Source organism: Gekko japonicus, unplaced genomic scaffold (assembly GCF_001447785.1).
Source record: "Gekko japonicus isolate JY-2015 unplaced genomic scaffold, Gekko_japonicus_V1.1 scaffold251, whole genome shotgun sequence".
NCBI lineage: Eukaryota > Metazoa > Chordata > Lepidosauria > Squamata > Gekkonidae > Gekko > Gekko japonicus.
The window spans coordinates 405011-419473 of NW_015161956.1; the positions used below are offsets into that span (position 1 = coordinate 405011).

Here is a 14463-nt window from a genome sequence, read left to right on the forward strand (position 1 = left end):
CTGCTGAATACTCTGCAGAATGCAGCGAAGTGATTCCATCAGGAACTTGCGCTTCTTTATCACAGGTTCAACTCTTTTTTATTTAGAATTGCTTTCCAGTCCACAGATCTTTTTGGAAGTACACACAGGATGGAATAATGCCCATGGAAATACTGTTCTATCTGGTGTCCCTTCCGGATGATGGAGAATACCCACTAGTCAGTCATAAACCCCATCCAGATGTGGGGAAACTGCTGGAATTGACCCCCAACCATGTAGGCAGGTGGTTGCTCTTGTGGTTCCTGTCCAGTTTGTTAGGAAGGAACTGTCTCTGCTGAAAGGAGCTTCTAAAACCCTTCCCTCCCTAAAGTGGATAAATCTGAATTAGACAGAGGGTTCACCTTCCAATGCTTTAGCCATAGTATCCTACTAGCCACTATATAGGTGGCCTGTGCTCTGGGAACAGACGGACCGCTCCCTGTAGGCTTGGAAGCCACCAAGTCTGTATGTGGCGGGCCACCCACTACAATCTCCTCATGGTTCCTCGGACCCAGGTAGAGTTCTGCCAGAATATTCCAGCAGTTGGGGGGCGGCTGTGGAATGACCTGAAGCCTCAGGTCTGCTAGCACTGATGGCAGCTTGTGCCACTGTAGATGTATCTGCTGTTGGCCAATCTCCAATGTCTAGAAGCTCAGGCAGGACAGTCTTCACTTGTTTCTTTTTTCTTTTTTAAGGCAGGCAATGGGGCCTTTCTTCAAGGCTTTTCTGTCTTCCATATCAATAAGGCAAGTGTCTCAAAGAAAGCAGAGCTAGGGTGCAGGGCTACTGAAACCAGAGGGTCAGCCTTGCTCTGAGCCAGTACAGGCCACACAAATTTGCATAGCCCTGCCTGGAGTGAGAGGAGGCATAACCTAACCAGTTTGGATGACTTCCCCCACTGAAGGAGCGCATGTTTTATTGATTTGTTATAATCCAAATGAAAAAAAAATCAAGTTCTCTATTCACGTGATTGGTTGTGCAGGTCAACAGAACTAGGATATAAGTGATATCATCACCAATCTTATAGGAAACTAGCAAATAATGTCAGTGATAAGAAAGCGACAGTGAAACTGAGGTGCCCCAGTGACAACTCTACAAGAATTAAATGGTTTACATTAGGGGTGTCAAACGTACAGCCTGCATGCCAGAACTGGCCCAAGAACAAGTGGGCTCGTTATGCCGTGGCTCTGTCAGGTGCAACTGACTCCCACTCCCCTCCTCTGTGCTTTGCCTTGCTACACCAGGTCCGTGTTTCTATTTTATTTTTGCTGAGCTCCTTCTGCCTTGGCTCTGCCTTCCCCCTCCTCCTCTGTGCTACAGTGGGTGGGTTTCTGTTTTTTTTTTCTGGGCTCATTTGTGTTTACTGAAATTGGGAGAAAGGGGCTGTGACTCAGCTGAAGAGCCTCTGCTTAGCATGCATAGAGTCCCAGTTTCTATCCCTGGCACCTCCAGTTAAAAGGACCAGGCTGTGGCTTATGAGAAAGTCTTCAACCTAAGACCCTGGAGAGCCACTGCCACTCTAAGTGAACCGGGGGGGGGGGGGGGCCCCCAACCCCCCCCTTTTTATTTCATGTTTTCCTCCGGGCCGGGGACCTAGGCTCAGAGCATTGACCATGAGAGCAGGCTGGGGAAAGGGTTTGCTCCCCAATCTGGCCAGCACAGGGGCATCAGCCCAGTGCTGCACTGCTGGCTCTCCAGTCTGCCTGTGTGGGTTTTCCTCTGCACCTGAGGCCTTGCGGTGAGTACATACCAACTTGATGCTTACCCAAGAAACTGGTAACATATCTTTAATTGTATTTGTCTGTGTCTTTTATATAGTTTATATCACCAATACCTAACATTACATTTTAAGACACAAATGGCCCGGCCCGACAATGTTCCATTTATGTCAGATCCGGCCCTCATAACAAATGAGTTTGACATCCCTGGTTTACATAGATGTGGGGACAAACATATGCACAGTTCTTTGCCTGCGCTAAAATCAGAACATCAACTATTTGAGTGCCTTGAATATAACATCTAAACCACACTTTTATGACTCAGAGTCATAATCAAAAATTGTTGCTATCAGGACACAGAATTAACATGTAGTACTTTATATTTATAGTAAACAAAATTAAAGTTAAAATAAACATACTAAATCAGATCAAGCTCTATTTAGGGAATCATCATTTTTCAATTCAAGTTTTTCCAAAAAACCCACATCACTGGAGGAACCAATGCTGTTCCTTCCTCTAACAAATCTGTTTTGGCCGTTGTGTGGTCTTGCTGTGGAATTGGTCTTTGAAGTACAGGAGGGCTCTTCTGATAGCCCTTAATTACAGAAAGATTAGTGACAGAAACGGTCATCTATTGCTGCCTCCAATGGGTGATAGGAAAGTTAAGTGCTCAGTTGTTAAAGGATACTTTGCTGCTTCAGAAGAGAACATATGGAAGAAGTTAATGGTGCAGCTGTTTCCAACACCAGTAAAACCCCTCCTGCAACTCAAGGAACAGTAGCACTTGTGCTCCCATGGATCCTACAGTTATAGGAACAATACAGGGAGAACTATACTGTAACACCTGTCCTACTCAGGTAAGGTCAAAACAAGTCCACTGCATGAGACATGTTGCCTCAAAGGCCTGTATGTCACATTAATTTGCTTATACATTTGGTTGCCAATTCACAAAGATTTTAACAAGAAAAAAGTTTTATAAATGAAAGAGAGCTCTTCTCATTATGCTAGAGAAAAAAATGCTTAATGAAAACATGGCCACTTTAAAGTCTTCATCACTCTTTGCCAATCTGTATTGCACCCTAAGACAAAGGAGGTAAAATTTTGCTTCATTCATTTAAAATTTAAGAACAATTCCTTGAAGCTTAATTTTATTGCACCCTGCCAGGACCTGGTATGTTTATTTTAAAATATTTTTAAGTGAACATGTTGGAGTATTAAGCAAAATCATATGATTCCCACATGACCTGGATTGTACTTTAAGGACACTGCTAAAGGATACTTTAAGGACATTTGCTAAAGTGGGTCTGTTCATGTCTTTTCTATTTTTACATGCTCAAAGTGCTGCCATTGGCCTATGTTGAATCATATGCGCCCTACACTAAGAGGGGGGGGGGAGGGGAAAGATAGCTATGTTTTGTACTTTACATCAACATCAGAAGTTTCTTCTGATTGTTCCTTCTGGCCACGAGGGGCCAGGTAATTGCAGAGCAGCCAAAGAAGAAAGCCAAGAAACTGTTATCCTGGCTAAACCCAAGAAGGCTCTGTGTTGCAGAAGTTACAGGACATTTAATGTATCTTGAATTGTAGATATTTCTGTACTTAGTTATTGTTGGTATCTGTCCAGATCCCATCAAAACAAATTCTTACATGTATATAAAAAATAGGGGGAAAAAATACCTTTTGGACACGTTCCTTTAGGCTCACTGTAGGAAAGGTCATCTTTGATGCTTTGACTGTGGTTTTAGTTTTTAACATGTAACTGGAAAACAGAATATTTACATTTTTAATACTATCTCATCAATTGTTATATGAATATATAAAAGGTAAGGATGTAAAAATACAAGCTTTTTAAAGCCGGTGAATTCACTAATTTATATTGTATATTTCAGATGACTACATGTGTTTCAGATTATTACGTTTAATTCCCTCATTTTTTTCTTCTTCCTTCAGCAATGGGAAATTCTAAATGTTCAAAGCAGCAGAGATTCTGTCTTCAAAGATTATTGTTGTTGATAAAGTAGTAATTCACTAACTTTTAAAATAAAACACAAATAATGCCCAAAAATAAATTACCACAAGGTTATACATTTAATGACATTTTATAACTCTAAAGGCTTAATTTCTACCCTTTTCCCTTTTGAAGAAATGGAGGTCTGTCCTTTCATATCCTTTCTCCATGCAGTCTAAAAGTGTATACAAAGATCACTTGTGCCACAGCCAACTTTAAGCTGATTTACACAGTATATATTTGTAGTCTCACTACTCAATGGGTTGTACCCCGTTCACCTAAGGGTATGTTTCACAGCTGCAAGGCCTGTCCCACCACTATAAAATGCTTCTCTGCCAGTGAGGTTCACCTTGCAGCTAAACAGAACAGTAGGACACAATCCCACTAACTTACTTCACAGCTAAGCATGTAAAGTGCTATCTCTAAGGAGATAGGAAAGCTCTGCTTTGTGTTTTGATGGCTGTTCAACACATGTATCATCACACATGTATTCACTATGTGAAAAGTGGCAAAGCCCCTAAAATGTTGGCCTTTGATTGGGGTTCAAGTCCTTTCTCAGCTATGAAGCTGACTAGGTGACGGTGGGCTGGTCACCCTCAGCCTACCTCCTTGGGTTGTCATGAGGATAAAATTAATGTGTGGAGCATACCACATATACCACCTAACTTTTGGGAAGCAAAAATATAGTACATAATGTAAAGAAACTCATGCAAGAAAATGTCTAGTGGCACCTTCCAGGGATTTATAATATCTGAAGGACCATCTTCTCCCATCCATCCATCTCCAGGAACTAAGATCACAGGGAGAGGCCCTCTTGGCTATCCCATCAACCAAAGCAGCTCACCTCATTGGGTACACAAGAAAGGACATTTTCAGTGGCAGCTCAGTGATTATGGAACAACCTCCCCAGAGAGGTGCACCTGGCCCCTCACTCTCAACCTTTAGGAGGCAGCTGAAGATGATTTCATTCATTCAATTTGATTTGTATCCCACCCTCCCTGCAAGCGGGCTCAGGGCAGATTCCATCATAAAATTCACAATACAACAAATCAACAGTTAAAATATATCTAAGAACAATATTCAATAAAAGATTGGTGCCTCAATAGATTTCAACAAGCAGTTTGTTCCCAGGTGGCCATTTTGACCCGAGGTCATTGGAGGAGAGGCCAATAGCAGGTGGGCGCCCACTGCCTCAACTGAAAGCCTAGCGGAAGAGCTCTGTCTTGCAGGCCCTGAGGACCTGTAGGTCCCACAGGGCCCTGTTTTCTAATGGGGGCTCATTCTACCAGGTAGGGGCCAGGACCAAAAAAGCCCTGGCCCTCACTAAGGCAAGTTGGATGTCCCTGGGGCCAGGAACCACCAGGAGGTATTGATTAATAGATCGTAAGTTCCTGTGGGGCTCATATGGGGAGAGGCAGTCCCAAAATGACAGCATTTGATTCGTTCTTCTGCCTACCAGCATTTTAACTTACTGATTTTACATTGGTGGTTTTTATGTATTTTATGTGTTTGAATGCTGTTCACGATGTAAGCTGCCTTTGAGTTCCCATAAGGTAGAAAAACAGCTAACAAATGTTTTAAATAAAATAAATAATATTCAATGTACTAGTTAACATTGATTTAATGTAGAACAAAATTTGAGTCCAGTAGCACTTTAAAGACCAGCAACATTTCCCAGGGTATAAACTTTCATGAGTCAAAGTTCACCTGGTCAGATACAAAAGAGAACGACCCTTGGCACGTACCGTGAGGGGTCCTTCTCCTCTGAGGAAAAGAGGACATCTGGAGTGATTCCCACCATCCTATCAGAGAGAGGCAGGAACTAATTTTCTTCCTCTCCCTGTGTGGTGTGGGAATGCCCCCTTCTCAGTTCAGGAGACTTCCAACAGCAGTCCTGAATGTAACTTACTCCTAAATTAATAGACAGAAGTTCAAAACATGAAGGTAAACTTCCAACAGAACATGGAAACAAGAACTCAGCAAGAAGCAACATAGAATAAGCATGGAAGAAGAGAATAGGATTGTGATAAAAGTCAGGAGAGCGATGTAAGTTGAGAGGGGCAAGATATCCTCCTTTCCTCAGAGGAGAACGACCCCTCACAGTAAATCCCAAGGGTTGTTATTCCTCTGAGGCGGAGGACATGTTGGGTACTCCCAAAGTAGTACCTTAAACCTTGGGTAGGACATCACTCTCCTCTTCTACTACATGTTGTAGGATTCTTCTTCTAAATGAGGCGTCTGCAGAATCGTAGACATTCAGCTTATAATGCCTCACAAAGGTAGAAATGGAGGACCAGGTTGCAGCTGTACAAACTTCCTCTACTGAAGTGTGTTTAGCCAATGCCATATTGGTGGATGCACTCCTCACTGAATGTGCTGTGATCCCCTAAGGAACTTCAAGGTTGAGAGACTTGTAAGCCCTCCACTATGCACGATTTAATTGCAAAGCTGATTGTGGATTTGGACATCTTGTTTTCCAGGTTCGGAGGAGATGTTTATGAACATTGACTCAGTCTTCCTAATGTTGGCGGTTTGAATCAGGTATGCTTTAAGAGACCTACGAACATCCAATGTATGCCAGACCTTCTCCCTTGGGTGCTTTGGATCTGGGCAAAAAGAAGGATAAGTATATCTCCTGAGTCCTGTGAAACCTGGAGGCTACCTTTGGTATAAAATACACACAATCCTGGGTTAGTGGAAATTTATTAATTTAATTTTATTTGCTTGGATTTATACCCTGCCCTCCCCGCCAAGGCAAACTCAGATTTCGAATATGCGTCTAGCCGAACTTACTGCGACCAGGAATATCATCTTCATGCACAACCATTTCAAAGGAATATCCTGAATAGGTTCAAATGGTGACTTCGTAAGCACTCACAGGACTCTATGAAGCACTGACAGGACTCTATGAAGCCGCCATGTGGGAACCTATGGATCCATGGAGTGTTGTGAAGCGTTGCCCTTCTCAAAAATCTACGCACATGTGGATGTGAAGATGTCCCTTTGAATGTGGAAGTACTGATGCTAGTGTTGCAACCTGTTTCCTGAGGGTCGCCGGTTTCAGACCAGATTTAAGACCATCATTCAGAAAGTCCAGGAATGATTGAACAGAAGGCTCCATGGCGTTAACTGATTTTCTTCTACACCACCTGTGAAAAGCCTTCCAGGAGGCATTATATATCCTGGTACTGGAGTCCTTTCTGGCAGCCAGGATCATATCAGTTATGTCTGAGGCAGGGCTGGCCTGTTATTAAATTTTAGACTGTCGCCTAGGGCGACGGCACCATTCTGGCCGGCCTCGTCCCCTCCTCACCCCGCACAGGAAGCCTCCCTTGCCAGCTTCTTGCTCTGTCCCCGGCAAGAGACTCCCCTCTTTGCAGCCCTCCAGATAGAAAAAGGAGGAGGAGGAGGAGGGGGGACAGGCACGGGGGACAGCCCAAGAGGACAGGAAAGTGCCGCTCGCCCTCTGCTGCCCCGCCCCCTCTTTGGAGCTCCTTTTGCAGCCTGGCAGTCACAGGCCCCCTCCCCTACAGCGATCCTGCCCCCTGCATGCATTTGCAGCTTGCCCCCTCGGCCCGCCCTCTGCGGCTTCGGCGCCCGCCCCACCCCACATGGGGTAGGGTGCCAGAATATATCCTTGCCTAGTGGGTGAAAAAACCTGGGGCCGTCACTGGTCTGAGGAAAGAGAGTTGTTCAAGTTCCACACGGTCAGAAGTAGACGTCCTGGATGTGGGTGCCATACCGGACCTTGGGTGATCATGTTTGGAGAAAAGGGTAGGTGAAGAGGCGGTAATGCAGACATCTGGTGCAGAGTTGAAAACCACGGTTGACAAGGCCACCACGGGGCCACCACCAGGACTGTTGCCTTTTGTTGTTTTATCTTCCGTAGTAACTTCAGTAAGATCAGAATCGGAGGGAAGGCATACAGTAGGCCCCATGGCCAAGGAGTGGTTAGGGTATCTGTTGCTTCTGCTCTGCGGTGAGAAAAAAATCTGGTGTAGAACCTGGGTAGCTGGTGGTTCCAATGAGATGCAAGGACAAAAAAGGGAAGGGGAAAAAACCTGAACCTAAAACTTAGAATCCAGAACCTGACAAAGGTTAGTCAAATGGAAGAAAGGGGGCAAATATTAAAAACTTAATGAAGGAAATATATAAAAAATACATGTATTTATTAATCACAAATTTAAAAATTATATAAGGGCCCAATCACATGTTATGTATAAATAACAAACAATAAAACACAAGGGCTTATAAATCTGACCTGACGCGTTTTGGCCTACATAGGCCTTCCTTAGATGTCAATAGTGAGGAACATATTGGCTATTATAAAAATATAGTACAATCATGTAAATACAAGGTATAGATTCAATAAGGACCAGAAGCAAGTTGTTTCAAGATAAAACCACCAGGGACAGAGTAAAAAGTACAAATGAGGCCTCTAAAAGTGCAATCACATGCCAAGTGGTTCTCAGATATAAACTTCTGGTCCAGGAATCACCTTCCTATGGTGGTAGAGCCAAATTGTCCTCAAGCAAAAAGCTGCTTTCACTTTGGAGCTGGACCAGATTAAAAGGTCGTCAAGGTATGGGTGAACATGTATGCCCTTCTTTCTCAGGTGTGCTATTGGATTGACTAGCACCTTGGTGAACTCCCTCGGGGTGGTCACCAACCCAAAAGGCAGGGCTCTGAATTGCATGTGAGAATTCCCTACGCAAAATCTCAGAAAATCCCTGTGTAGGGGTAGGATTGGGACATGTAGATGTGCTTCTGTGAGATCCAGAGAGGCAAGATATTCTCCTGGTTGTATGGAACATCCTTTTGAAACTATTTCTAATGTCCAAGAGTCTGCTTGGGAATCTATCCATGCTGCTTGGAAATGAAGCAACCGACCCCCCCACAGACACCGGAATCCCCTCTGAGTCATGCTTTGGTGGTCTTGTTGTCCCGGTCCTGCTTGTCATTTCTGTTGGATGACTGCCGCCCAAAGAGGGATCCGGTGAAGTTCTTCCTATAGGTTTGCTTGGAGTATCCCCAGGAAGATCTTTGCTGGTCCTGTTTGGGTCTGTAAGTTGAGCTTGAGGAGCAAAAGGACTGACTGCCAGATCCTCTTATGTCTGGGCAACATAAGTTCCTAGGCATCGTCTTCTTTTCGTCTCTTGTCTCTACTAGTATGCTATCCAGATGGTCTCCAAACAACTTTTCCCCTTGGAAAGAGTAGGCTAGTACAAAGGATTTCGACTGTAGATCTGCTGACCAGGCACGCAGCCAGATTCCTCTCCTTGCAACGACAGCTGAGGACATGGCGCATGATGAAAAGGTGAGGGCATCCAAGGATGCGTCTGTTTCAAATGATGAGGCTTTCAAAATTCTAGTCGCACCCTCCAAAAGTCTCCTGTTGTTTTCAGGGAGCAATTGAATCAGTTTTCGTGTGCAAACAATGATGGCTCTGGTTACCATTGAGGCTGTGGCAGAAGCTTTAATGGCCATTGCCGTGGCCTCATGTGCTCTCTTAAGTGCAGTGTCTATCTTCTTATCTAGGTTGTCTCGTACTGAGCCCTGACCATCCTCAGATAGAAGGTCATATGCTTGAAGTGTAGCCACAGGCGCGTCCACCAGGGGTACCTGTAACATCTCATTGGCAAAAAATGGTAAGTCATATAATTTTTTCACAAAGCTAGGGAACTGCCTGCTGGAAGTTGGTTTTGCCCATTCTGCCTTTAGTTGTCTTTCAAAAAACTCTGGGAAAAGAAAAACCCTCTCATAGTATATCTAAGAAAGAATTCTTCAGTCCCCTTGGACCTATTTCTGGGGTTGGTGCCTGGGCTAACCATCTCCTCCCACAATGGAACATCATGGAGTTCCAGGGCTGACAGAGTCTTAGCCAAGTATATACTGATAGTCCTCTGCCTTGAAAAAACGTGCAGACTGTTGTGGAACACTAATGTTCTCCACTTCTTCATCAGAGAGGAACTCCTCCTCCTCCCTTTTCCCCATATCAGGATCGGGGGACTGTCCCCTCTCTGAATCTGAATGTCTGTCCCTGGGAGGCTGTTTTCTGGCCACTTTAGTAGGCCACCTTCCCTCCCTATCCGTGGAGTGCTCTAGTGGCTCTGGTACAGGGAAGGTTGAACACGGAGTGAGGGTGCCCAAGTTCCCTAGGTGGCATAAGTTTACAAATTCTTCCCTCATTGCATGCCTCACTGACTCCATAAAGTTCTGTGGGAGGAGGCCCCTACTAGACAGAAGTACATTACGTGTCTGGAGACTCATGGTGCCACCTGTTGTTGATTGTCCCGAGAGGGGCAATCCTCTGTTGAAGTCTCCCGCCAGGAGATTGGTAACTGAACCCTAGCAATCCGATTGAGGGTTGTAGACATGCCCGGGAACGTTTCCCGCCAAAAGTTGTGAATCAAGATGGCCACCGCTACCAGCCGATGGGCAGGAGCAGGGTGTGGCAATGGCATCTCCAGAGTGATGGCACGTCTTCCTGTGCTGTTCTCTGCCTGAATCAGGCTCGCCAGTAGCTGAGGCAAGCTGATAGGCCATGCTGGCTCCAGGTTCCTCTCACTGCATCTCCATGTTGTCGGTGTCGTTCTCTGCTTCGGAGAAAAAGCCATCTGACTGTCTTCTGGGCATGCTGGCAAACGTGTGCTCTACGGCCATTTCCAAAGGCCAACTACAGCCACCGCGAAACTCCCCCTCAAGGAACGAGGAGGTGGGGGGGAGGTAAGAAAGACTGAAAGGAGTTTGTCAAAGGATGAGTAGAAAAAAGCAAGAATAAGAATAGGAGGAATAAAGAGTAGAGAAAGGTACTGAGCAGGGTAGATTAGAAACTCAGTAAAGTTTGGAGGCAAAGCCTACAAAGATCCTCTCCCTGTCGAGGCAAGAATAGAACTGAGAAGGGGACGTTCCCACACCACACAGGAAGAGAAAGAAGAGAAAGAAAACTGGTTCCTGCCTCTCATTGATAGGATGGTGGGAATCACCCAAGATGTCCTCCGCCTCAGAGGAAGAATGTAACTTAATCTGTCCTTATATCCAGCTCAAAATGTGGAAGCGTTGTTACAAAGAACGGCCAGTTGGAGTCAAAACGCAGAAATGTACAAAACAAAATGTAATCAGCTTGACTAGAGCAAGGAGATATGCAAACAAAACCAACAACAGAACACCACTGGTGGTCACATGCAGGTCACAGCTCAAACAAATTCAACACATCATTAATGGACATAAATCTGACAATAAATCATGATAATCCTCTTTTGTACCTAACAAAATGAACTCTGACTCACAAAAGCCTATATCCTAGAAAACTTTGCTGGTCTCTAACATGCTACTGAAGTCAAATTTTGTTCTGCTATTACAAACTAATACAGCTACCCACCTGAAATTAATTTACACTATCTTCTAAACCCATTGGAAATGCAGTGAGCAGTCAGCTTCACAACATGCTTCTACCATTGGAACACTCTACTCCTAGCTTTAAACTATTTTTAGTATAACTACAATATCATTGATACATAAGGACACCATCAGCCAGAGGAATAAGATTTGTGATCTTTCTAAAAGTTTCCCTTCCACTTTCATGTTCTTTTTTATAAAATATTTTTTTCTAGTAAATAAACATATACAGGGTGATTTGTAGAATTTTACTGAAGTTTATCATCATGATTTTTGTGTCTTGAACAATGCAGTCTTCATCTGTAAGGCACTAACCATACAACACTGTCCTTGAAAAGACAGAAGAAGCCTCGCAGATACGCCAAAGATGCTGAACACAACAGCTTGATACCTATGTTCAGATTGCATGATCGACAGTTCAACATGTTATAGGTGCTGGAAGAAAAAGATAGAGGATAATGTCACGTCAAAATCTCTTTGTTTTGCACAAATTCTCTTCAATAATTCGAAACACCATATGGGCTTCAATAGTAACATGTAATCCCTTAAAGGTAACAGTTCTGCTAGAGGATTTTTGAGACAGTAGACTGGATCCCAGGGGAAATTTCTGCTGATAGAAAAGGGAGTGGTTTTTTGCCACTCTCTCCCTCTTGCTGTAGACCTCCAACTCCTTCCTCATGCTTTTCTGTGTGTGTGGGGGGGCATTTGGGGCTGCAGTGGAAGGCAAGGAAGTCTCACAGTTAACTGATGGAAATCCTCTCATCCCCAGAAATTTTTGCTGAGATCACTAGCTACAATAATGGCATGAAGTTAAACTCTCCAAGAGATGCTGCGTTAATATAGCAATTAAACATTGTTTGTGTGGACTCATATTTGATAGATTTCACAAAAGATCTTGTTCAGTAGCAATGTAGGATCTAATAGTCATTAACTGTTTACTTTAACAGCTATTGTAACTTTACAGGTGAATTTATGAACCAGCATGCTGAGAGAAGAATCATTATTACTTCTAAAGGAACTATCACAATGACAGATCAACTGAAAGTCTATTAAATCTCTGTTCTTCGATGTATTCTTCTATTTCCTTCATGGCCAGTGAAGGAAGGTGGGAAGTGTCGAAGAAGAAAAAGAAAAAGAAGAAGAAAAAGAAGAAGGAGGAGGAGGAGGAGGAGGAGGAGATTGGATTTATACCCCGCCCTTCACTTGGGAGTCTCAAAGCGGTTTACAAACTCCTTTCCCTTCCCCTCCCCACAACAGACACCCTGTGAGCTAACCTCCCCCCAACAAATGCCTACCATCCCATGAAGTCGCCTTCAATGCAGACCATCACTGAATCTTCCACATTAACATCATTTGTAACCTCTGAAAGGACAAGGAAACCTGAAAGTTACAAGATTTTGTTTACTCATCCCTTTGTTAGTTTGCATTTATCTAGCACAGTAATACAGCCACACGTGGCTTCTCAACATTCATCTTGTGGCTCTTCAAGGCACTGTTCCTCAATATGGCATCTACCACATGTTTCAGGAAAGTGGGCAAGATCCTTGCCCAGTGGGGCTTATGGCTGACAGGTGATTCCCACCTTGAAACAGCCACTGCCAGAAGAACTGGTAAGATGCAAGCCTCAGGGACGGAAATGGGATTTTTCTTCCCTACAACTCTGTCTCTTACATCTAATTATTTCTATTCAAACACCATTACTGCACCATAATCACAGACGGAACAGCGTCGTAATCTTTCCATTCCAGTTGATCCTCTCAGCCCCCATCTTCAACAAAGGAAGATGATCAGATCAATGTGCAGCAACAGCTGCATTCATCTAATCAGTCTTCTGAAGATGCTACTCTGCAAATGGTAAAGATCAGCAGCTGCCCATAACTAAACATTCTCTTATAGCTCCCACTTTGTGGAATGGCTTGCCTGAGGATAATTAGAACACATTTCACAGAATGCAGAAAATATAATTGTTCATAAGGGCATTTTATAAAGGGAAAGTAGGAACCATGTTGGTATTGGATATTGTAACTCTGCATGCAAGGGGATCTGGGAGGGGAAGAAGAGATTGGATTTATACCCCACCCTTCACTCGAAGTCTCAGAGCAGTTTACAATCTCCTTTCCCTTCCCCTCCCCACAACAGACACCTTATGAGGTAGGTGGGGCTGAGAGACCTCTTTTGGGATCTGCTCCTAAGAGCTCTGAAACAACTTGTAATTGACCCAAGGTCACACCAGCAGCTGCATGCGGAGAAGTGGGGAATCAAACCCAGTTCTCCCAGATTAGTCAGCGCTCCTAACCACTACACCAAACTGGCTCTCTGGGTTCAACTAGTTAAGAGAATTCTCTCACTCAGGTACACTTGGCAGTTGGCCCCACTCTCTCAGATGCTGAACCTCTTTTGTGGTTGCTTGTTTTTTGTTTCATCTTATATAGAACCTCTCTTCTTCTCTTTCTTACCTGGGCTTGGAGCTGTAGCAAGTTAACTTTTTGAAGTTAATCTGTTCACAATAAATTAAATGTACCTACATGACTCTGTCATGTAAGATGTGCTTTTATTTTTGTAAGAAAAATTTATTTCTCTTGTTACCATTGGAGTCAGATCTTTGTAATTTGTTTGAACAGCATTCCCCCCTTAACTGGGAAACTTGGATGATTGGGGGTACAACATAAAACTTCTGTGCTTCCAAGTCAAATGATTTTTTAACATTTAACCCATTAGGTTATGAACCCAGAGTCTATCAGAAGCTTAGATTAAGTTCCTTTTCAATATCAAGCTTAAAGTATTTGGTTAGGAGATCCCCTTGTTGGTTGTTTTTTGATCTTTAAAAATTCTCCATTATTCTTCTCCATATTGCTGTGAAGGCTGAATCAAGCAGATATTTGGAGGTCCCCAAACTTGCTGCTGAGAACTAGAGAAGCTGCCTTAAAAGATTTCATATACTCTTTGAAGCAAAAGGAGCTGCTGGATTGCTAGAGGGAGAAAACCCAACAGAGAAAGGCAAGGAATTGGACTCTTGGATAACAAAAAATGGGATTGGCCAGGAACGTTATTATGGGATCATTGGATGACAGTGAGACTGTCTGAAAATTCCCAGACAGCAAAAGAAATGTTTAAGAGCCTAGAAGAATCTTTTGAGTTTACTAGTATTAAATCACAATGAATATGGATAAGAAAACATTGCAAAACAAGATTACATGACAGAGAAAATAGTGAAAAATATGTATCTGAGCTAGGGGAACTCATTAGCATAACTCATTAGCATATGCCACACCCCCTGACATCACCAGAAGTGTGTCATAAGGCCACACCCCCTGACATCAC

General features: G+C 43.6%; 1 protein-coding gene across 1 annotated transcript in view; it reads right to left on the reverse strand.

Moving 5' to 3' along the window:
* OIP5 (Opa interacting protein 5) overlaps nt 1-14463 on the reverse strand; it is a 29721-nt gene that overhangs the window by 11195 nt on the left and 4063 nt on the right. Inside the window, exons 2-4 of the mRNA XM_015429520.1 lie at nt 12438-12504; nt 11458-11577; nt 3414-3495 (exon numbers count right to left, since the gene is read on the reverse strand). Coding sequence (XP_015285006.1) covers nt 3414-3495; nt 11458-11577; nt 12438-12504 — 269 coding nt within the window. The remainder of the gene's footprint in view (nt 1-3413; nt 3496-11457; nt 11578-12437; nt 12505-14463) is intronic.